The sequence below is a fragment of the Dendropsophus ebraccatus genome, chromosome 15 (assembly GCF_027789765.1).
Source record: "Dendropsophus ebraccatus isolate aDenEbr1 chromosome 15, aDenEbr1.pat, whole genome shotgun sequence".
NCBI lineage: Eukaryota > Metazoa > Chordata > Amphibia > Anura > Hylidae > Dendropsophus > Dendropsophus ebraccatus.
Window position 1 is genome coordinate 74,303,377 of NC_091468.1, and position 23,003 is coordinate 74,326,379.

Genomic DNA, 23,003 nt, shown 5'->3' on the forward strand with positions numbered 1-23,003 from the left:
TACAGTATGCAGCATCTTTACAGATCGCTGCTTACAGTCTGGCCCCCAAGGGGTTAAGGGAGGATGTATTGCATCCCCCTTAACCCCTTGGGGGCCAGACTGATGTCAGACTGCACCCATCCCAGCAAGGAAGGGGTTAACTGACCCCCCCTTCCTTGCTGGGAGGGGTGCAGTGCTGGGGAGGGGGTGGGGAGAGCTCTATACTCACCCCGATGTGTCCTCTTCGCTGGTCCGCAGCACAATGAAGTCACTGTACTGCGGACCGGCTCATTATATGTGCGCTCAGCCGAACAGCCAATCAGCTGAGCGCACATATAATTCTAAATGTTTCTTCTAATAATGCTATTGTGATAACAGAATTAGAAGAAACATTTGATGTTTTCATTAAAGTAAAGTGATGATTAGTACAGAAAGCTCTATTACCGGCAATATGAATTAACGGCTTATGGAGCTTCCTGTACTAATTAATATTTAATTAATAAAAGACAATTTCGTTGAAATAAATTCAGTTTCGTTGGTCAATAATTTAATTCTAACGAATCCATCATTGTGCAATTAATATACTGTCAAAAAATAAATATATATATAAATATACATTTATTTATATATCTATTTATTTTAACAGTATATTTAATTGCAAAATGATGGATTCGTTTACATTTAATTATTGAACAATGAAAGGGACTTTATTACAACGAAAATGTGTTTTATTATTTTAATATATTAACCATGAGAGACATCGGCATTACTGCAGAGGATAGCAAACCCCGGTAATAGCGATTCCTGTAAACTGTTTCCCTGCTTTCCCAGATGCATCCAGAGGTGTTTCCATCATTTTCTTAAGATTTTATTTGTTATTTTTAGTTGAACCAGATTTCCAAGTAAATGACCGTATGTTTTCAGCCGCATGTCTATTTTTTCCCACGGCCGGAGTTTCACCCGCACATTTACAGCCGCATAAAAAATACAGCCGCACAGTTACATAGTCTGAACCTAGCCTCAGTCTGTATGCAGGTGTTGTGTGTGTGTGTAAGTCTGTATGCAGGTGTTGTGTGTGTGTGTAAGTCTGTATGCAGGTGTTGTGTGTGTGTGTAAGTCTGTATGCAGGTGTTGTGTGTGTGTGTGTAAGTCTGTATGCAGGTGTTGTGTGTGTGTGTAAGTCTGTATGCAGGTGTTGTGTGTGTGTAAGTCTGTATGCAGGTGTTGTGTGTGTGTGTAAGTCTGTATGCAGGTGTTGTGTGTGTGTGTAAGTCTGTATGCAGGTGTTGTGTGTGTGTAAGTCTATGCAGGTGTTGTGTATGAGTATCTGTCTATGTGTGCTGGGAGTAGGAAGGTAGGGTCACCTGTGGCATATCTGCTGCAGTGAATTTATTGCAGATTTTCCCCTTTACTTTCCATGGGGGAGTCACAATAGGCAATAAATCCACTGTTGTATTGCTATTTTTTTCTGTTAGGGTACAAACACACACGGGCATATACACTGCGTATTTACTGCTGCGATACACAGTAGATACACAGCAGATACACAGCAGATACGCAGCAGATACGCAGCAGATACGCAGCAGATACGCAGCAGATTAGATCTAAATAACTGAACACAGCATCAAATCTGCTGCGTATCTGCTGTGTGTGTTTGTACCCGTAAAATGTTTTCCAGGACTCCGTAGGGCAGCATCCAACTTCTGTACCCACATATCTATCTCTTCATTTAGTGTAGGTGATCAGCAGTGTATTATATAATATAATAGTATATAATACACTGCTGATCACCTACACAGAATGGATATATATATATATATATATATATATATATATATATATATACACACATATACACACTCATACAGAAGGATAAAAAGTATATAATACACTGCTGTATACCTACACAGAATGGAGATATATACACACTCATACAGGAGGATAATAAGTATATAATACACTGCTGTATACCTACTCAGAATGGGGAGATATATACACACTCATACAGGAGGATAATAAGTATATAATACACTGCTGTATACCTACACAGAATGGAGAGACATATACTTATTATCCTCCTCCTGTATGAGTGTGTATATATCTCCCCATTCTGTGTAGGTATACAGCAGTGTATTATATACTTATTATCCTCCTGTATGAGTGTGTATATATCTCCTCATTCTGTGTAGGTATACAGCAGTATATTATATACTTATTATCCCCCTCCTGTATGAGTGTGTATATATCTCCCCTGTGTGTAGGTATACAGCAGTGTATTATATACTTATTATCCTCCTGTATGAGTGTGTATATATCTCCTCATTCTGTGTAGGCATACAGCAGTGTATTATATACTTATTATCCCCCTGTATGAGTGTGTATATATCTCTCCATCCTGTGTAGATATACAGCAGTGTATTATATACTTATTATCCTCCTGTATGAGTGTGTATATATCTCCATTCTGTGTAGGTATACAGCAGTGTATTATATACTTATTATCCCCCTCCTGTATGAGTGTGTATATATCTCTCCATTCAGTGTAGGTATACAGCAGTGTATTATATACCTATTATCCTCCTCCTGTGTTAGTGTGTGTATATAATACACAGCTGTATACCTACACAGAATGGGGAGATATATACACACTCATACAGGAGGATAATAAGTATATAATACACTGCTGTATACCTACACAGAATGGAGAGATATATATACACTCATACAGGGGGATAATAAGTATATAATACACTGCTGTATACCTACACAGAATGGAGAGACATATACACACTCATACAGGAGGATAATAAGTATTTAATACACTGCTGTATGCCTACACAGAATGCTGAGATAGAGACCCTCTAAAAGTGATGCCACATGATTTACTATACAAAGGGGCCCGCTGAGGCTCTGTCGCCCAAGGGCCCACCAAAACCTGGAGCCGGCCCTGTATTGTGGGGATCTTCCCGGGGGATGATGTGATTTGACACAGTTCAGAGCAGACTTGGTGTCACGAGTGGCTGGTGAAGATAAGACACTAGACAGTGGGCCCTAACTCTGACCCCACCCACTGTCACCTGCCTACTTGCCTCGGTCGACCCTAGGCGGTCGCGGACAACCACGAAGACAATCCCTATGCTGAATATGTGCAAAACATAAAACGCAGACAGACAGACAAACACAAAGCGGGAAGTCAACTAGCCGAGTCAGTAACCAAACGAGCAACGCAGTACAAAATCGGAACCAAACGGAGAGTCAGGGGACAGGCAAAAAGGTCAGAATCCGGGCAAGTCGAAATGAGGAAGGATAGGACAGAATACAAGGGACTGGGGAGCTGGGATCAGAAACAACTAATAGCCAGCGATAACCTGCTGGCTACACTGAAACTTTATACTGGACCAGGAGCCCGGACCAAAGGCTGATTGGTCCGGCCTCCTGAGTCCAGCCTCACTGCAGCTGTTGCACTGCAGGCTGAGCGGCCGGGCGACCTGTCACTCAGCCTGAGTGCAAAACACATCAGCTGCGTGCCGGCCGGCCAGCTGACGGTCACGTGACCCCACGGCGTCCCCGGTTGCTAGGGACGCCGTCGGGTCTCCGTGACGTCACTCGGCTCCGGCGGGCGGAGCAGCAGCGCGCTCCCGAGCCGACAGCCGGAGCCGAGCTGGAAGGAGACGCCGCTGGAGCCGGACAAGGTAAGTTCCTTACATTACCCCCTCCCTTATGAGGGGCCTCAGGACCCTTAGTAACAGGACCTGGTCTAGACGGGTTGTGCAAATGATATTGCCGAATGAGACGTGGTGCATGCATATCCCTACCTGCTACCCAAGTGCGCTCCTCTGGGCCAAATCCTCTCCAATGAACCAGATACTGTAAAGAACTCTGAACTCGGCGAGAATCCAGAATCCTCTCTACCTCATATTCAAGTTCACCCTGAATAATCAAAGGAGCAGGGGGAGCAGACGGTAACACGGGATTAATATATTTCTTTAACAGAGACTTATGGAAGACATCGTGAATTTTTAGACTCTTAGGCAACAGTAACTTAAACGAAACTGAGTTGACGACTTTTACTATGGCATAAGGACCAATATATTTAGGAGAAAGTTTACCAGATGGTGTTTTCAATCTCAAGTTTTTAGTAGAGAGCCATACCTTGTCACCTACCCTGTACTCAGGGCCAGATATACGTCTTTTGTCTGATTGTTTCTTACAATTTTCTTGGGCTTTAACCAGGTTCTGAAGAGCCTGGGCCCAAACTGTGCACAGTTTTCTGTAGATTTTTTCGGCGGATGGATTAATGGACTCGGACGCATGTACAGAAGAACAACGAGGATTAAACCCAAAATTACAAAAAAATGGTGACATTTTGAGAGACTGACTTTCACGATTATTTAGGGCAAACTCTGCCAAAGATAAGTATTCTCTCCATTTCTCCTGTGACCCTGCAACAAAACATCTCAAGAACTGCTCCAGTGACTGGTTAACCCTTTCCGTCTGACCATTGGACTGCGGATGGAAAGCTGAAGAAAAGGACAAGGATATGCCCAGGCGACCACAAAACTCCCTCCAGAATTTAGACACAAATTGTACTCCCCTGTCAGAAACAATATTCTCTGGTACACCATGTAAATGTAAGATATGATTAATAAAAAGAGAAGCCAAGGTACGAGCATTAGGAAGCTTGCTGAGAGGAATTAAATGGCACATCTTAAAGAACCTATCAACCACCACCCAAATCACAGTTTTACCCTTAGAGGGTGGTAAATCAGTTATGAAGTCCATTGAGATGTGGGTCCACGGTCTAGCAGGTACCGGTAGGGGTTGGAGAAGTCCCTCAGGTAATCTGCGAGGAACCTTGGACCTGGCGCAAATCTCACAAGCCTCCACAAACAGCTTAGTATCTCTGACCCAAGATGGCCACCAATAATGACGAGATAACAAATACTTAGTACCAGCAATACCTGGATGACCTGCCAAAACTGAACAATGTGTTTCTTCCAGAACTCTCAAACGAAGATTTGGGGGAACAAATAGTTTGTTCTCCGGGGTATTTCTAGGCGCCATAGATTGAGACTGGACAACTTGGGCAGCCAGATCGGGCTGCAGTATAGCCACCACCACCCCCGGAGATAAGATGGTTTCAGACTCCTTTATGGGGACTTCATTGACGTTGAAACTACGAGATAAAGCATCTGCCCTTACATTTTTGGAACCCGGTCTGAAGGTGATTTCAAAGTTAAACCGTGTGAAAAAAAGTGCCCATCTGTCCTGTCGTGGAGTAAGACGCTTAGCTTTATCTAAATAAACAAGGTTTTTGTGGTCGGTTAAAACCTTAACTTTGTGTTTAGCCCCCTCTAGAAAGTGCCTCCATTCATCGAACGCCCACTTAATGGCAAGGAGTTCCCTATTGCCTATATCATAGTTGCATTCTGCTTTGGAGAACTTTCTAGAGAAATAGGCAATGGGTCGGAGATTGGTGAGAGTTTCAGGACCCTGTGAAAGAACAGCCCCCACCCCTACCTCTGAGGCATCCACCTCGACAATAAAAGGTTGCTCAAAGTCAGGTTGAATCAACACCGGAGCTACAGAAAAACATCTTTTAAGTTTGTCAAATGCCAGAATGGCTTCAGGAGTCCAGTTATCCACATCAGCTCCCTTTCTGGTAAGATCTGTTAAGGGCTTAGCAATCACTGAGAACCCCTTAATAAATTTTCTGTAATAGTTAGCAAATCCCAAAAATCTCTGTAAAGCTTTAAGATTCCTTGGTCGCTCCCACTTGGCAATGGCCGTCACCTTAAGGGGATCCATCCCAAAAGAACTAGGGGTGATTTTATATCCCAAAAAAGAGACCTCCTGAACACCAAACTGGCACTTTGACAATTTAGCAAATAAATGGTTAAGTCTTAGGAGTTCCATAACCTTACGAACATGACCAACATGCGAAGACCAATCTGGAGAGAAAATCAGGATATCATCCAGGTATACCACTAAAAAACGTCCCAGGTAGTCGCGAAAAACATCGTTAACAAAACGTTGAAAAACTGCAGGTGCATTACACAACCCGAAGGGCATGACAAGGTACTCGAAGTGTCCTTCGGGGGTATTGAAGGCAGTTTTCCATTCATCGCCCTCCTTTATACGAATCAAATTATAGGCTCCCCGGAGGTCAATTTTGGAGAACCACCGGGCCCCCACAATCTGATCAAACAAATTAGGAATCAGAGGGAGAGGATGTTGATTTTTAATCGTGATTTTATTTAATTCCCGATAGTCAATGCAAGGGCGTAAGCCACCATCCTTTTTACCCACAAAGAAAAACCCAGCACCGAGGGGAGAACAGGAAGGACGGATGTGACCCTTATGTAAACTCTCTTTAACATAATCACGCATAGCCTCTCTCTCTGGTTTAGACAAGTTAAAAATGCGCCCTTTCGGGTACTTGGATTCAGGAACTAAATCAATAGCACAATCGTATGGACGATGAGGGGGTAGCTCGTCCACCGATTTTTCATCAAAGACATCAAGAAAATCAGATAGAAATTCAGGGAGCTCTCCTTCTAACGAAGAACATTCAGTTAAATTCAAAGAAATACAATGGGCGGCACAACCTGGTCCCCATTGGACAAGTTCTCTGTTTACCCAATCAAACACAGGGTTATGTTGGGTCAACCATGGTAAACCTAAAATAACATCAGAGGACAAATTGTCCATAACCAAAAAATCTAGACACTCAAAATGGATCGACCCCACTTTCACTTCGAGAGGAGGAGTAATATATTTTACTCTTCCTTGGGCCAATGGGGTAAAATCCGCCCCCGTGATACTCAGCGGGCATTTAAGCTGAAGCGGGCATACCCCCAGACCGGACCAAAACCCGGAATTAATAAAATTAGCGGATGCCCCTGAGTCAACATGGGCAAACCCCGAGATACATCTCTCGCCCAAGCATAGTGAGATGGGAACCATCAATTTATTCTTATCGAGTGGTATCTGTGCGCCTGAGTGACCCCCTCGATAGTCACTCAGGCGCTGGAGTTTTCCGACGATGTTCCAGGCCTGGAGGTACATTCCCGAACCCGGTGTCCAGCTTTGCCGCAGTATAAGCAAAGATTATGCTGCATCCGATGGGCTCGTCTAGTTCTTGCATCGGTGGCGCCAATTTGCATAGGTTCTTCCGGTGATGGCAGCAGGGAAGAGGGGTTTTTAGGAAAAGACACAAGAGAGGAAGAGGTACTACAGGGTTCAGAGGTGCACTTCTCCCTTCGTCTGTCTCGCATCCGGCGATCTACCCTAATGGCTAACGTCATGGTCTCTTCTAACGTTTCAGGGGGAGGATAAGCTATTAACAGGTCCTTCAACTGGTCAGAGAGACCCACCCGGAACTGGTAGCGCAGAGCAGAGTCGTTCCAACCAGATGGGATACACCACTGGCGGAACTCTGCGCAATAATCTTCAACTGGTCTTTTCCCCTGTTTTAGGGACGTCAATTGTCGCTCGGCCACTGCAGTCCTGTCAGGGTCATCGTACAATAGTCCCAAGGCCGAAAAGAAAAAGTCCACAGAAGTTAGTTCTATGGCGTTAGGAGGGAGAGAGAATGCCCACTCTTGTGGGGGACCCTGCAGGAGGGACATGATTATTCCCACTCTTTGGGCCTCATCCCCTGACGAACGCGGACGCAGTCGAAAAAACAACCGACACCCTTCTCTGAAGGTTCGAAAACTCTTTCTATCCCCCTTAAATTTTTCCGGGAGTTGTACAGGCGGTTCAGGGGGAGAGGGCGTGGTCATCGTAACCTGTCGAGGAGCAGCCTCCTGCTCTTGAACCCGTTCAGCGAGATTCTGAACCAATGTGTTCAGATTCTGCATCTGTTCCACTAGCGCCTTCATAGGATCCATGATAACAAATCGTTGGCACACGTCACACAATATTTTTGGGCTGGCTATTCTGTCACGAGTGGCTGGTGAAGATAAGACACTAGACAGTGGGCCCTAACTCTGACCCCACCCACTGTCACCTGCCTACTTGCCTCGGTCGACCCTAGGCAGTCGCGGACAACCACGAAGACAATCCCTATGCTGTATACGTGCAGAACATAAAACGCAGACAGACAGACAAACACAAAGCGGGAAGTCAACTAGCCGAGTCAGTAACCAAACGAGCAACGCAGTACAAAATCGGAACCAAACGGAGAGTCAGGGGACAGGCAAAAAGGTCAGAATCCGGGCAAGTCGAAATGAGAAAGGATAGGGCAGAATACAAGGGACTGGGGAGCTGGGATCAGAATCAACTAATAGCCAGCGATAACCTGCTGGCTACACTGAAACTTTATACTGGACCAGGAGCCCGGACCAAAGGCTGATTGGTCCGGCCTCCTGAGTCCAGCCTCACTGCAGCTGGTGCACTGCAGGCTGAGCGGCCGGGCGACCTGTCACTCAGCCTGAGTGCAAAACACATCAGCTGCGTGCCGGCCGGCCAGCTGACGGTCACGTGACCCCACGGCGTCCCCGGTTGCTAGGGACGCCGTCGGGTCTCCGTGACGTCACTCGGCTCCGGCGGGCGGAGCAGCGGCGCGCTCCCGAGCCGACAGCCGGAGCCGAGCTGGAAGGAGACGCCGCTGGAGCCGGACAAGGTAAGTTCCTTACACTTGGCTTAGAAAATAATAGCTTGGCGTTTGTTTGTGGCATAAACCGAGCTAGGTGGGGGTTTCCTGAGTCAGCCCCTGGCAGAAGAGTGACAACCTCCTGCATACCAAGCAAGCTCTTGTCCAGACTCAGGTGGAGGCACTGCGCTGAGAGAAGGTGAAGCAAACCAAAACCCCCCTCCTTACACTGGAAGCTCCGTTAGGGGGTGTTACATATACACAGGGGGTGTTACATATACACTGGACAAAGTTCCAATAAGTACACAAACATAGAACCACCAGATCCGTGTGATAAATGCTGAGTAGGATGTAGTAGAGTTGATAAGGTTGTACTGAGGCAGTGTAGTAGAGAGGAGGGGGCCGTGAGAGTCTCAACCCAAGTAGTAATGTGATCTGCCGGGATGTTGGAGTGTAGAGAAGAATACTTATAGAAGGAGAAGAAGAATGAGAAAAACTGTGCCCGTGTATTGACTTTACTTTAGTCCTGACACCACCTGATGCCTACTAGCTTTGGCTGAACCGTACTAATAGGTGACACAGGCCCCAGACCTTGTTACCTGGGATGAGCAGAGAGCTGAGGGTTTCCTGGCTGACACTCGGGCTGCGAGATGGAGTTCATAGACTTTTACAGTAACTTTGCTCCACCCGGATCAGGGCCATGTTCATACAGCGTAAGAGACCGGACGTTCTGTGACCCGACCAGCCGGATGATCTTTTCGGACGCAGTGTTCTGATGCGAGTATAAGTGTATAAGTTGTGACACCTATGTAGGAATGGTTGTGGAAGGGAGGTATAGTTCTCCTAGGTTCCTATGTCAGCTAACAGCCAAGGCCTCTCACCTGCAGGGTAATAATGAAGCTGCTGAGGGGGCGGGGGTATAAGAGAAGCCAGGAGGGCAGATAGATCTCTCTGGCTGAGGACACAGAAAACAGGTCTGTGTGAGAGACTGCTGGGATAGGAAAGGTTGCCGAAGTGTTTGGTGAGCTGGCAGGGAGCGTCTCTCCAGCTGATCGTCAGGATACCTGAATCCATAGTAAGTGACTGTTAGATTACACCTATGTGTCCTGTGGGCCTGATTGGGTGAACCAGATACGTGTCCTTTGACTCCAGCAAGGGCGATCCCAGTGACTTATTGGATGAACCAGATACGTGTCCTTTGACCCCAGCAAGGGCGATCCCAGTGACTTATTGGATGAACCAGATACATGTCCTTTGACCCCAGCAAGGGCGATCCCAGTGACTTATTGGATGAACCAGATACGTGTCCTTTGACCCCAGCAAGGGCGATCCCAGTGACTTATTGGGTGAACCAGATACGTGTCCTTTGACCCCAGCAAGGGCGATCCCAGTGACTTATTGGACGAACCAGATACGTGTCCTTTGACCCCAGCAAGGGCGATCCCAGTGACTTATTGGACGAACCAGATACGTGTCCTTTGACCCCAGCAAGGGCGATCCCAGTGACTTATTGGACGAACCAGATACGTGTCCTTTGACCCCAGCAAGGGCGATCCCAGTGACTTATTGGACGAACCAGATACGTGTCCTTTGACCCCAGCAAGGGCGATCCCAGTGACTTATTGGATGAACCAGATACGTGTCCTTTGACCCCAGCAAGGGCGATCCCAGTGACTTATTGGATGAACCAGATACGTGTCCTTTGACCCCAGCAAGGGCGATCCCAGTGACTTATTGGGTGAACCAGATACGTGTCCTTTGACCCCAGCAAGGGCGATCCCAGTGACTTATTGGACGAACCAGATACGTGTCCTTTGACCCCAGCAAGGGCGATCCCAGTGACTTATTGGACGAACCAGATACGTGTCCTTTGACCCCAGCAAGGGCGATCCCAGTGACTTATATCCCAAAGTGTACCTACTGAGACAAGTGGGGGATACGGCAGGTGTACAGCAGGGTGGAGCAATGGAAAGTCTCACGCACAGTAAAATAAAGGTAAACTTCTTCTGTAGAAGAATAGAGTAGAATAACGTCCGCAATCGGTCACCACAAGTCATGCTCATTATTTATCCCGTTTTTTCCATCTGTTTACACATTGTTTTACTGCCGTATTTAGCTTTTCTTTCCCTGTGCGATAACTGAGCCTGAAATCCACCGCTCTGGGGGGAAGCCGCAAAAACGGGGTCACGGAGCGAAAAAAGCGTGACTGACGGGGCAGGAAGAGATGACGGAGGGGAGGGTGACGCGTCTCTTATCATGTCTTAAAGGTCTGGAAACACCAAATCAAACAATATGCGGAGCAGGTGACTGCCCAACCGACTCCACCCAGACTGGAAACAGCACGTCCGGGCGGCCGTCAAACACCGTCATCTATATCCTTCTCGGATCTTACACTGGTAGGTAAATATAGGAGGGGGGTGGGGTGGTATATGGTATATACAAGGCTCAATGTTCTTTACATGTCATAGTGGTGTGGAAGAACTTTTATCAAGACTTCATAGAGACATCACAGAGACGTGTCATAGAGACATCACAGACATCACAGAGACGTGTCATAGAGACATCACAGACATCATAGAGACATGACAGAGAACATAGAGACATCACAGAGACGTGTCATAGAGACATCACAGACATCATAGAGACAACATAGAGACATATAGAGACATCACAGAGAACATAGAGACATTACAGAAACGTGTCATAGAGACAACATAGAGACATCACAGAGACATCATAGAGACAACATAGAGACATGTCATAAAGACATTATGGAGACATTACAGAGACGTGTCATAGAGACATCACAGAGACATTATAGAGACAACATAGAGACATTACAGAGACGTGTCATAGAGACATCATAGAGACAACAGAGACATCACAGAGACATCATAGAAACAACATAGAGACATGTCATAAAGACATCACAGAGACGTGTCATAAAGACATCACAGAGACAACATAGAGACAGGTCATAGAGACAACATAGAGACATCACCGAGACGTGTCATAAAGACATCACAGAGACGTGTCATAGAGACAACATAGAGACATCACAGAGACATCAGAGAGAGATGTAAAAAGTTTGATTAGTCCGGGTCTGAGTGTTCACACCTGTCAGTGATATCACTTGGGCTGCACAGATATTGAAGGAGTCCGACTGACCATGTGACACAGAGCCGGGGGAGGATGGTGCTGAGCGGGATGGGTACATACACCATTTATCATGCTCCCTGTAGTGATTGTGACTGATGACTGGACATCCCCTTTAAGACCTGTAAGGTGTATAAAATGTAACCTGTTTGTTCCCCTTTAAGGCTGCGGAGTGTTAGCGGTGTTACTGATCATCATATTCCTGGATCAGATACAAGGAGACAGAGATGATAAGGAGGTCACCTGTGGGGCCACGCTTCTTCTGGCCTTCAAGCATCTCCGCGATAAACGTCAGTGTCTTCTCATCCCGCTCACCATGTTCAGTGGCTTCGAACAAGGATTTATTGCCAGTGATTTCACTAAGGTATTTATGGCCTATCCCCCCCCCCCCCCCCCGACCACTACCCTGACCCCGACCTATCTCCACAACAAGGGCCCCGTCTGGCCAGGAGCAGGAGGGAGGGCAAACACAGCCCACCGGGGAATATTACACACTTGTAGGTAACTTTCATGGACGTTCACAGGTGTGTAATGTATGTACCTTAAAGGGATTCTTCACAAAAAAAAGTTCTTTCAAATCAACCGACGTCCCTCCCTCCCATACCGCTCACCCCTCTCCCTCCCTCCCTCCCATACCGCTCACCCCTCTCCCTCCCGTATCGCTCACCCCTCTCCCTCCCTCCCGCGCCGCTCACCCCCCTCCCTCCCGCGCCGCTCACCCCCCTCCCTCCCCTGCCGCTCACCCCTCTCCCTCCCGTATCGCTCGCCCCTCTCCCTTCCTCCCTGCTCACCCCTCTCCCTCCCGCCCCGCTCACCCCCCTCCCTCCCCTGCCGCTCACCCCTCTCCCTCCCTCCCTGCTCACCCCTCTCCCTCCTGCGCCGCTCACCCCTCTCCCTCCCGTATCGCTCACCCCTCTCCCTCCCTCCCGCGCCGCTCACCCCTCTCCCTCCCTCCCTGCTCACCCCTCTCCCTCCCTCCCTCCCTGCTTACCCCTCTCCCTCCCGTATCGCTCACCCCTCTCCCTCCCTCCTGCGCCGCTCACCCCTCTCCCTCCCGTATCGCTCACCCCTCTCCCTCCCGTACCGCTCACCCCTCTCCCTTCCGTACCGCTCACCCCTCTCCCTCCCGTACCGCTCACCCCTCTCCCTCCCGTATCGCTCACCCCTCTCCCTCCCTCCTGCGCCGCTCACCCCTCTCCCTCCCGTATCGCTCACCCCTCTCCCTCCCGTACCGCTCACCCCTCTCCCTCCCTCCTGCGCCGCTCACCCCTCTCCCTCCCTCCCTCCCTGCTCACCCCTCTCCCTCCCGTCCTGCTCACCCCTCTCCCTCCCGTCCTGCTCACCCCTCTCCCTCCCGTACCGCTCACCCCTCTCCCTCCTCCCTCCCGCGCCGCTCACCCCTCTCCCTCCCGTATCGCTCACCCCTCTCCCTCCCGCGCCGCTCACCCCTCTCCCTCCCGTATCGCTCACCCCTCTCCCTCCCTCCCTGCTCACCCCTCTCCCTCCCTCCCTCCCTGCTTACCCCTCTCCCTCCCTATTACAGCAGTGTCAGGGATGGGAGGTGGAGAGAAGGGACATTTTCCTACATCCTGGGAGCACAGACTGATATGTGAGAGGTACCAGGTGTCTCCTTTACCTAACAGCATGGGACAGTGTCAGCAGTTTGGAACATAAATTACAGCTGAGAGAAACAAGGAAGCTATTGAGATAGTAATACCCCCCCCCCCCCCTCCAATCCAGTGTGTCCGTGTAACTGCAGGGTATCCTATAAAATATAAGATGATAATACATATAATATAATATAAGATAATACATATAATATTAAATATTGTAAAAACCTGGAACATGTATACAGAATACAACATGTGCACAAAAAGAGAGAAGCGAAGGAGAAGGAAAGGAGCCACCATACAGGGTTGGAAGCGGCGGAAAGAGAATATAAGGACAATACCACCCAGGAGAATAAGTGGGTGAAAGAGCATGGAGGGGGAGGGGGAGAATACCCAGGCAATGGGGGGAGGAGGGGTTTAGGTTTTTTTTTTTTTGGGGGGGGGGAATAAAGGGGTAAAAACTAGGGGATAAGTTTTGAAGCATAAGGGAAATTGTGATATAAGATAGGGGGTGAATTAGGAAAAATTGTAAGGGGGGGGGAGACCTGGTTGGGCTGGTAGTTGGGTAGAACGAGTGTGAGGAGTGTGTAAAGGGGATGGGACGCCGTCCCCCTCCGCAAAAGAAAGGTTTAAGTGGGATGGGGGTGTGTTGGGGGCGGGGGAGGGGGGTAGAGGCGGCGGATTGAGGTGGTGACTGAGATGATACTAACGGAGACCCTATAGAGGGATTAAGAGTAAGAACTTATACATAAAAGTGGGAAAAATAAATAATTAAAAATAAAAGAATATAAATAAATAAATAAGTAAATAAATAACCATAAATAAACAAATAATAAATGGTAACGAGCGAAACGGACGGCCAGGGCTACCATACGGGGACGAGTGACCTTTATATAAGGTTATTGCGTACCTGGGGGTGGTCTAGGTGTCGCCAGTAATGGTCATAAGACCTGTAGGGGGCAACATCCCTGAGGGTATCCTCCTGAGAAGGTGGAGCCAAGTGTGCAAGAGGGAATCTGTGTGCGTCTGCCGCCCTCCCCGCCTCGGACGGGATCCCTAGGGGTAGTGGGACAGTGTAAAAATAGGAGGGGGAGGAAGTTATGGGATAGCATGGGATGTAGAAGTGGCAGAAGGCGGAGTGGGTAGGTGTTCCGAGGTGTTGAGAGAGGATAAAAGGTTGGGGGAAGGGGAGGGGGGGTAAAATAATTTTACTAAATAGGATATTAAGAGTGAAGAGCCATGCTGAACCAGGTCTGCCCTTCTTCGAGGGATGTTGTGGAATTGGGGTTTATTTGGGGTAGGGGTTGGGGTATGTTTTTTGTTTGGCCTTTCTTGCCTTGTTACGGGCCGATTAGTGCTGAAACCTTAACTTCTACTGTAAGGGATCTGTAGGGGGGTAGGTAATAATATGTTTGAGAAAAAACCCCAATGTAAATTTTAAGGTGTTTTTGTTATAAGTGGTAAGCTTAATAAAGAATTTAAATAAAAAAAAAACCTGGAACATAGAAACCATTCAGTATGTTAGAATCTTAATAAATAAGTAACGTCCATTTTTTAAATGTTTTTCAGTCCTACGTTACCTGCATTTTAGGATTAAAATATGTCGGCTTCGTAATCATTTGTTTCGGTATAACGAATTCGATTTGTGCGGCTTTATTTGGAAAACTTACTCAATATACGGGGAGAATTCCTTTGTTTTTACTTGGTAAGTACAATAATATCTGAATCTTTGATCCTTCCGTAATTGTATTAAAGGGGAACTCCAGTGAGCAGAAGACGACTAACCCCCCCCCCCCTTCCAAGACCAGAATGAGTGGGGGCAAAACAAACATAGTGTCCAATAGCTGCGCAGTGTCTCAGCAAGATCACATGATGCAATAAACGCAACTTAGCCCCGCCCCTCAAAAGTAATGTTGTATGCCGGGGTGGCTGTGCGGTGATGTGGAGGGTCACTTGGGCATTAGTCATGGTGGCCAGGAATGGTGTTGGAACCCACCCCCTTACAAACGGGCGCTGCGCTTGAGGATAACCCAAGTGTGAACAGGTGTATAGGTGCAGGTGCGACAAAAAAGGCCAAATAACTTAACCAGGAGAACTTAGTTTGACGTGCAATACACGTCCGGTGCCACCCTGGTAACTGCAGCTGCAGGCAGGGGGTAGTAACAGAGAGTTGTAACTGCAGGGGAGAATAGAAGAAGAAGATACTCAGACTGGCTTATAGATATCTGTGACCGCCTTTTGCCCTGTAGTGGCGGGGTTACCGTCCTGCTAGGGTAGTACAAGGTCTCAGGATCCTGCACTGAGCAGACTTTCTGAGACTTTCTAAAAGAGCCGTGCATTTCAGTAGGATACTTCAGCTTGACTAACGCTATTTGTCCTCCTGGGGTCAGTACCTAACTCCATGCCCTGTGTTGCTGAAGATATCCCTGGCATGGACAAGGTGTCCTCAGAGGACGGCCTCCCTCCTGAGGGTCTAGCACTGCATGATAGCGGTAGTCATTGACATGAAAGGGGACTTTCTTTCTTGCTCTGTGGTGTCTCAGTCGCTCCCACCAGGAACCAGCTTCTTTTTACAGGGGAACCTTAGCTAGTGTGTGATTGGTGGGGCAGCGTGAGGGTAAGAGAGAAGAGATACGATTGGAAGAGAAGTGTCTGCATCTGTAACAGGACAAAACATAACATGTTACATTAACCAGTTAACCCATTCCTTCATGACCTGTTCTCTGTTTACAGTCTGTCCCTGGCTTTGGCTTCAAAAATCTGTCCGATAAATCTGTCTGTGTTAAGACCCCCAGGTGTATAAAGACTTAGTGACACACCTGTGCTGGGGCACTATAGTAAGCCTTAGGAGGTGCACCGGGGAGCAGGAGGCTTCAGCCGGACAACCCCTTTAATATTGGTAGTAGTTCCCCACAATGGTCGGGATTCATGTTAGGAGTCACATTGGCGGATACAACAAGCTCATGTAATGTAAGACCTCCGTATTCGAACCACATTAACCCCTGAAGTTTTGTTTGGTATCTGAACAATATCAGGGGAGATGACTGTCGGCAGATCTATTATCACTGAGGTGTTCGGACACCAAAGTTCCAGGAGCGGGGACTCCCCCCCCATAATGACAGGCATCCCCGCTCTAAACTGGTGGGCGGCAGCCAGAGAGGATTTCTGGTGACCCGGTGTAGCAGGCCAGATTAACCCCTGTCCAGATTATACCCGGCCAAGCTGTACCCCTCCAGGCCAGAATATACCCCGGGGTATAAAATAGCATAGGCCAAACTATACCCCTCCAGGCCAGAATATACCCCGGGGTATAAAATAGCATAGGCCAAACTATACCCCTCCAGGCCAGAATATACCCCGGGGTATAAAATAGCATAGGCCAAACTATACCCCTCCAGGCCAGAATATACCCCGGGGTATAAAATAGCATAGGCCAAACTATACCCCGGGGTATAAAATAGCATAGGCCAAACTATACCCCTCCAGGCCAGAATATACCCCGGGGTATAAAATAGCATAGGCCAAACTATACCCCGGGGTATAAAATAGCATAGGCCAAACTATACCCCTAGGTGTAACATAGCCTAAAGTATACCCCTGGTAACAGAACCCCCCCCCTGCAAACAATGAAAAAAGGTGCGGGCAGTAGTGGAAATGGATGTAAAATAGCACAAACCCTTAATAAGTCTTGCACAGGTATTTATGAAGTGCACAAAATTACTTTATTAGCTAAAAAAAAAAATTTGTGCAAACACAATGATAAATGTTCTCTATGGGGGAGAATTATCAAACATGGTGTAAAGTGAGACTGTCTCAGTCGCCCCCGGCAACCAATCAGATTCCACCTCTCATTCCTCACAGACTCTTTGGAAAATAAAAGGTGAATTGGTTGCTAGGCCAGTTTTTGAGCCAGTCTCACTGTACCCCACATCTGATAAATCTCCCCCCACGTCTGATAAATCTCCCCCCACGTCTGATAAATCTCTCCCCCCATGTCTGATAAATCTCCCCCCCCATGTCTGATAAATCTCCCCCCACGTCTGATAAATCTCCCCCCCATGTCTGATAAATCTCCCCCCACGTCTGATAAATCTCCCCCCCATGTCTGATAAATCTCCCCCCACGTCTGATAAATCTCCCCCCACGTCTGGTAAATCTCCCCCCCCATGTCTGATAAATCTCCCCCCCACGTCTGATAAATCTCCCCCCCATGTCTGATAAATCTCCCCCACGTCTGATAAATCTCCCCCCCATGTCTGATAAATCTCCCCCCACGTCTGATAAATCTCCCCCCACGTCTGGTAAATCTCCCCCCCCCCCCCAGGTCTGATAAATCTCCCCCCACGTCTGGTAAATCTCCCCCCATGTCTGATAAATCTCCCCCCACGTCTGATAAATCTCCCCCCATGTCTGATAAATCTCCCCCATGTCTGATAAATCTCCCCCATGTCTGATAAATCTCCCCCACGTCTGATAAATCTCCCCATGTCTGATAAATCTCCCCCCCATGTCTGATAAATCTTCCCCAAGTCTGATAAATCTCCCCCCCATGTCTGATAAATCTCCCCCACGTCTGATAAATCTCCCCCCATGTCTGATAAATCTCCCCCATGTCTGATAAATCTCCCCCCATGTCTGATAAATCTCCCCCATGTCTGATAAATCTCCCCCCCATGTCTGATAAATCTCCCCCATGTCTGATAAATCTCCCCCCCATGTCTGATAAATCTCCCCCCATGTCTGATAAATCTCCCCCATGTCTGATAAATCTCCCCCCATGTCTGATAAATCTCCCCCCCATGTCTGATAAATCTCCCCCATGTCTGATAAATCTCCCCCCATGTCTGATAAATCTCCCCCATGTCTGATAAATCTCCCCCCCATGTCTGATAAATCTCCCCCCATGTCTGATAAATCTCCCCCCACGTCTGATAAATCTCCCCCCCCCATGTCTGATAAATCTCCCCCATGTTTGATAAATCTCCCCCCCCCAGGTCTGATAAATCTCCCCCCACGTCTGGTAAATCTCCCCCCATGTCTGATAAATCTCCCCCCACGTCTGATAAATCTCCCCCCATGTCTGATAAATCTCCCCCATGTCTGATAAATCTCCCCCATGTCTGATAAATCTCCCCCCACGTCTGATAAATCTCCCCATGTCTGATAAATCTCCCCCCCATGTCTGATAAATCTCCCCCACGTCTGATAAATCTCCCCCATGTCTGATAAATCTCCCCCCCATGTCTGATAAATCTCCCCCATGTCTGATAAATCTCCCCCCATGTCTGATAAATCTCCCCCCACGTCTGATAAATCTCTCCCCCCATGTCTGATAAATCTCCCCCCCCATGTCTGATAAATCTCCCCCCATGTCTGATAAATCTCCCCCCCCATGTCTGATAAATCTCCCCCCATGTCTGATAAATCTCCCCCCCCCCATGTCTGATAAATCTCCCCCATGTCTGATAAATCTCCCCCCATGTCTGATAAATATCCCCCCACGTCTGATAAATCTCCCCCCCATGTCTGTTCCCAGCACAGATCCCAGCACTGATCCCAGCACAGATCCCAGCACAGATCCCAGCACTGATCCCAGCACAGATCCCAGCACAGATCCCAGCACAGATCCCAGCACTGATCCCAGCACAGATCCCAGCACTGATCCCAGCACAGATCCCAGCACTGATCCCAGCACAGATCCCAGCACTGATCCCAGCACTGATCCCAGCACTGATCCCAGCACAGACCAGATCAGTAAAACAAATCTGATTCACTCATCTCTAATACTAAACAATGAACAGAATCAGTCAAATAAAGGACTAATTTGCTTTCCTCCAAACTCCCCGACTCCTCAGTCTCTGACTCCTCAGTCCCTGAATTTAAAGTCTCACACGAGACAAGAACCACAGGCACGCTCCCGCTCTGGCGTTCCCAGTTAGTATACAGTATGATCCCCCCGTGCTGTATCCGCTCCAAGTGTCTCCTCTGTGGCAAATAACAAGACAAACGCCATGTGTGAACACAGCCTAAGTGACCTCCTGAATATATATATATACATTTAGAGTAACTGATAACCTACTTCCTTTCATGAACAGGAGCAGCTATTAATATCGGGTGCATTATTGGCTTCTTGATATGGAAACCGTCAACTGGCAACTTTGCAGTGTTCTTTGTGATGTCTGGACTCTGGGGGATTTCAGATGCAGTGTGGCAGACGCTACTAAGTTGTGAGTAAAAAATATCTTCTAGCGGAGGTACTCTTCATATGGATGATACTATACAAACTTTACTCATCTTTTCCTTAAAGTGGACCTATTGGTGTTAACAAGTACACAATGTCCTGTACCACTGTCCCCTAATGTACTGTACCACTGTCCCCTCTAATGTATTGTACCACTGTCCCCTCTAATGTACTGTACCACTGTCCTCTAATGTACTGTACCACTGTCCTCTCTAATGTACTGTACCGCTGTCCTCTCTAATGTACTGTACCACTGTCCTCTCTAATGTACTGTACCACTGTCCCCTCTAATGTACTGTACCACTGTCCTCTCTAATGTACTGTACCACTGTCCCCTCTAATGTACTGTACCGCTGTCCTCTCTTATGTACTGTACCGCTGTCCTCTCTCATGTACTGTACCACTGTCCTCTAATGTACTGTACCACTGTCCTCTAATGTACTGTACCACTGTCCCCTCTAATGTACTGTACCACTGTCCTCTAATGTACTGTACCACTGTCCTCTCTAATGTACTGTACCACTGTCCCCTCTAATGTACTGTACCGCTGTCCTCTCTTATGTACTGTACCGCTGTCCTCTAATGTACTGTACCACTGTCCTCTCTAATGTACTGTACCACTGTCCTCTAATGTACTGTACCACTGTCCTCTCTAATGTACTGTACCACTGTCCCCTCTAATGTACTGTACCACTGTCCTCTCTAATGTACTGTACCACTGTCCCCTCTAATGTACTGTACCGCTGTCCTCTAATGTACTGTACCACTGTCCTCTAATGTGCTGTACCACTGTCCCCTAATGTACTGTACCACTGTCCCCTCTAATGTACTGTACCACTGGCCTCTAATGTACTGTACCACTGTCCCCTCTAATGTACTGTACCACTGTCCTCTCTAATGTACTGTACCACTGTCCCCTTTAATGTACTGTACCACTGTCCTCTCTTATGTACTGTACCACTGTCCTCTAATGTACTGTACCACTGTCCCCTCTAATGTACTGTACCACTGTCCTCTCTAATGTACTGTACCACTGTCCTCTAATGTACTGTACCACTGTTCTCTAATGTACTGTACCACTATTCTCTAATGTACTGTACCAGTGTCCTCTCTAATGTACTGTAACACTGTCCTCTCTTATGTACTGTACCACTGTCCTCTCTAATGTACTGCACCACTGTCCCCTCTAATGTACTGTACCACTGTTCTCTAATGTACTGTACCAGTGTCCTCTCTAATGTACTGTAACACTATCCTCTCTTATGTACTGTACCACTGTCCCCTCTAATGTACTGTACCACTGTCCTCTAATGTACTTTACCACTGTCCCCTCTAATGTACTGTACCACTGTCCTCTAATGTACTGTACCACTGTCCCCCTCTAATGTACTGTACCACTGTCCTCTAATGTACTTTACCACTGTCCCCTCTAATGTACTGTACCACTGTCCCCTCTAATGTACTGTACCACTGTCCCCTCTAATGCACTGTACCACTGTCCCCTCTAATGTACTGTACCACTGTCCTCTCTTATGTACTGTACCACTGTCCTCTAATGTACTGTACCACTGTCCTCTCTAATGTACTGTACCACTGTCCCCTCTAATGTACTGTACCACTGTCCCCTCTAATGTACTGTACCACTGTCCCCTCTAATGTACTGTACCTCTGTCCTCTCTAATGTACTGTACCACTGTCCTCTAATGTACTGTACCGCTGTCCTCTCTTATGTACTGTACCACTGTCCCCTCTAATGTACTGTACCACTGTCCCCTCTAATGTACTGTACCACTGTTCTCTAATGTACTGTACCACTGTTCTCTAATGTACTGTACCAGTGTCCTCTCTAATGTACTGTAACACTATCCTCTCTTATGTACTGTACCACTGTCCCCTCTAATGTACTGTACCACTGTCCCCTCTAATGTACTGTACCACTGTCCCCTCTAATGTACTGTACCACTGTCCTCTCTAATGTACTGTACCAGTGTCCTCTCTAATGTACTGTAACACTATCCTCTCTTATGTACTGTACCACTGTCCTCTAATGTACTGTACCACTGTCCCCTCTAATGTACTGTACCACTGTCCTCTCTAATGTACTGTACCACTGTCCCCTCTAATGTACTGTACCACTGTCCTCTCTAATGTACTGTACCAGTGTCCTCTCTAATGTACTGTAACACTATCCTCTCTTATGTACTGTACCACTGTCCCCTCTAATGTACTGTACCACTGTCCCCCTCTAATGTACTGTACCACTGTCCTCTCTAATGTACTGTGCCACTGTCCTCTAATGTACTGTACCACTGTCCCCTCTTATGTACTGTACCACTGTCCCCTCTAATGTACTGTACCACTGTCCCCTCTAATGTACTGTACCACTGTCCTCTCTAATGTACTGTGCCACTGTCCTCTAATGTACTGTACCACTGTCCCCTCTTATGTACTGTACCACTGTCCCCTCTAATGTACTGTACCACTGTCTTCTAATGTACTGTACCGCTGTCCTCTCTTATGTACTGTACCACTGTCCCCTCTAATGTCCTGTACCACTGTCCTCTCTAATGTACTGTACCACTGTCCTCTCTAATGTACTGTAACACTGTCCTCTCTTATGTACTGTACCACTGTCCCCTCTAATGTCCTGTACCACTGTCCTCTCTAATGTACTGTACCGCTGTCCCCTCTAATGTCCTGTACCACTGTTCTCTAATGTACTGTACCACTGTCCTCTAATGTACTGTACCACTGTCCCCTCTAATGTACTGTACCACTGTCCTCTAATGTAGGTTTTATTAAGCAAAAGAGTTTCCTTCTGTCCTCAAAAAGCTGTTTTCCTACCTCCAACCCCCCTTCTTCAGAAGAAGCAGTATTTCTGTGTCCATTATGTTCTATAGAGAGGGGAGGGGTCAGGGGGGATGAGTGAGGAGAAAAGGCAGCCCTTCACACCACAGCATCCTGCAATCTTATATCCCCAAGCTCCCAGATAAGCCGTGACCATTCTAACCTGTGAATCCAGCGTTTTATGTGCCCAGACAGTCTGAAAACTGTACAACTGTTTCTCTGCTCTCCCTGCTCACTCATCCCCCTCAGCCCCTCCCCCTCCATAGGTTATAATGTACTCAGCAGAATGTAGACTGCTTTGCCTGATAATGTGCAAATAGGAGGGGAGGAGAGAGGAGGGGGGCTGGGAAACAGCTTTTTGAGTACAGAAAGAGGCTTTTTTGCCTAATAAAACCTATTACACAGTTTCTTACAATCACTTGTTTGCAAAATTGATTTTTGCAAAGAAAAAAAAAAAACCTTTAAGTGGCAGTTACACTTTATGTTTGCAATGAAAAGAATATACATTACAAATAAAGGTGAACATGTAAACCTCTGTACGGATGGAGAATGGGCCCCTGGTGGGCCGGAA

At 47.4% G+C, this 23,003-nt stretch overlaps 1 protein-coding gene across 1 annotated transcript in view; it reads left to right on the forward strand.

The window, feature by feature from the left end:
* Positions 1-23,003, forward strand: part of LOC138774153 (protein unc-93 homolog A-like) — a 78,586-nt gene that overhangs the window by 52,115 nt on the left and 3,468 nt on the right. Inside the window, exons 4-7 of the mRNA XM_069954773.1 lie at positions 10,846-10,974; positions 11,899-12,098; positions 14,914-15,049; positions 19,440-19,571. Of these exons, the coding sequence (XP_069810874.1) occupies positions 10,846-10,974; positions 11,899-12,098; positions 14,914-15,049; positions 19,440-19,571 (597 nt within the window). The remainder of the gene's footprint in view (positions 1-10,845; positions 10,975-11,898; positions 12,099-14,913; positions 15,050-19,439; positions 19,572-23,003) is intronic.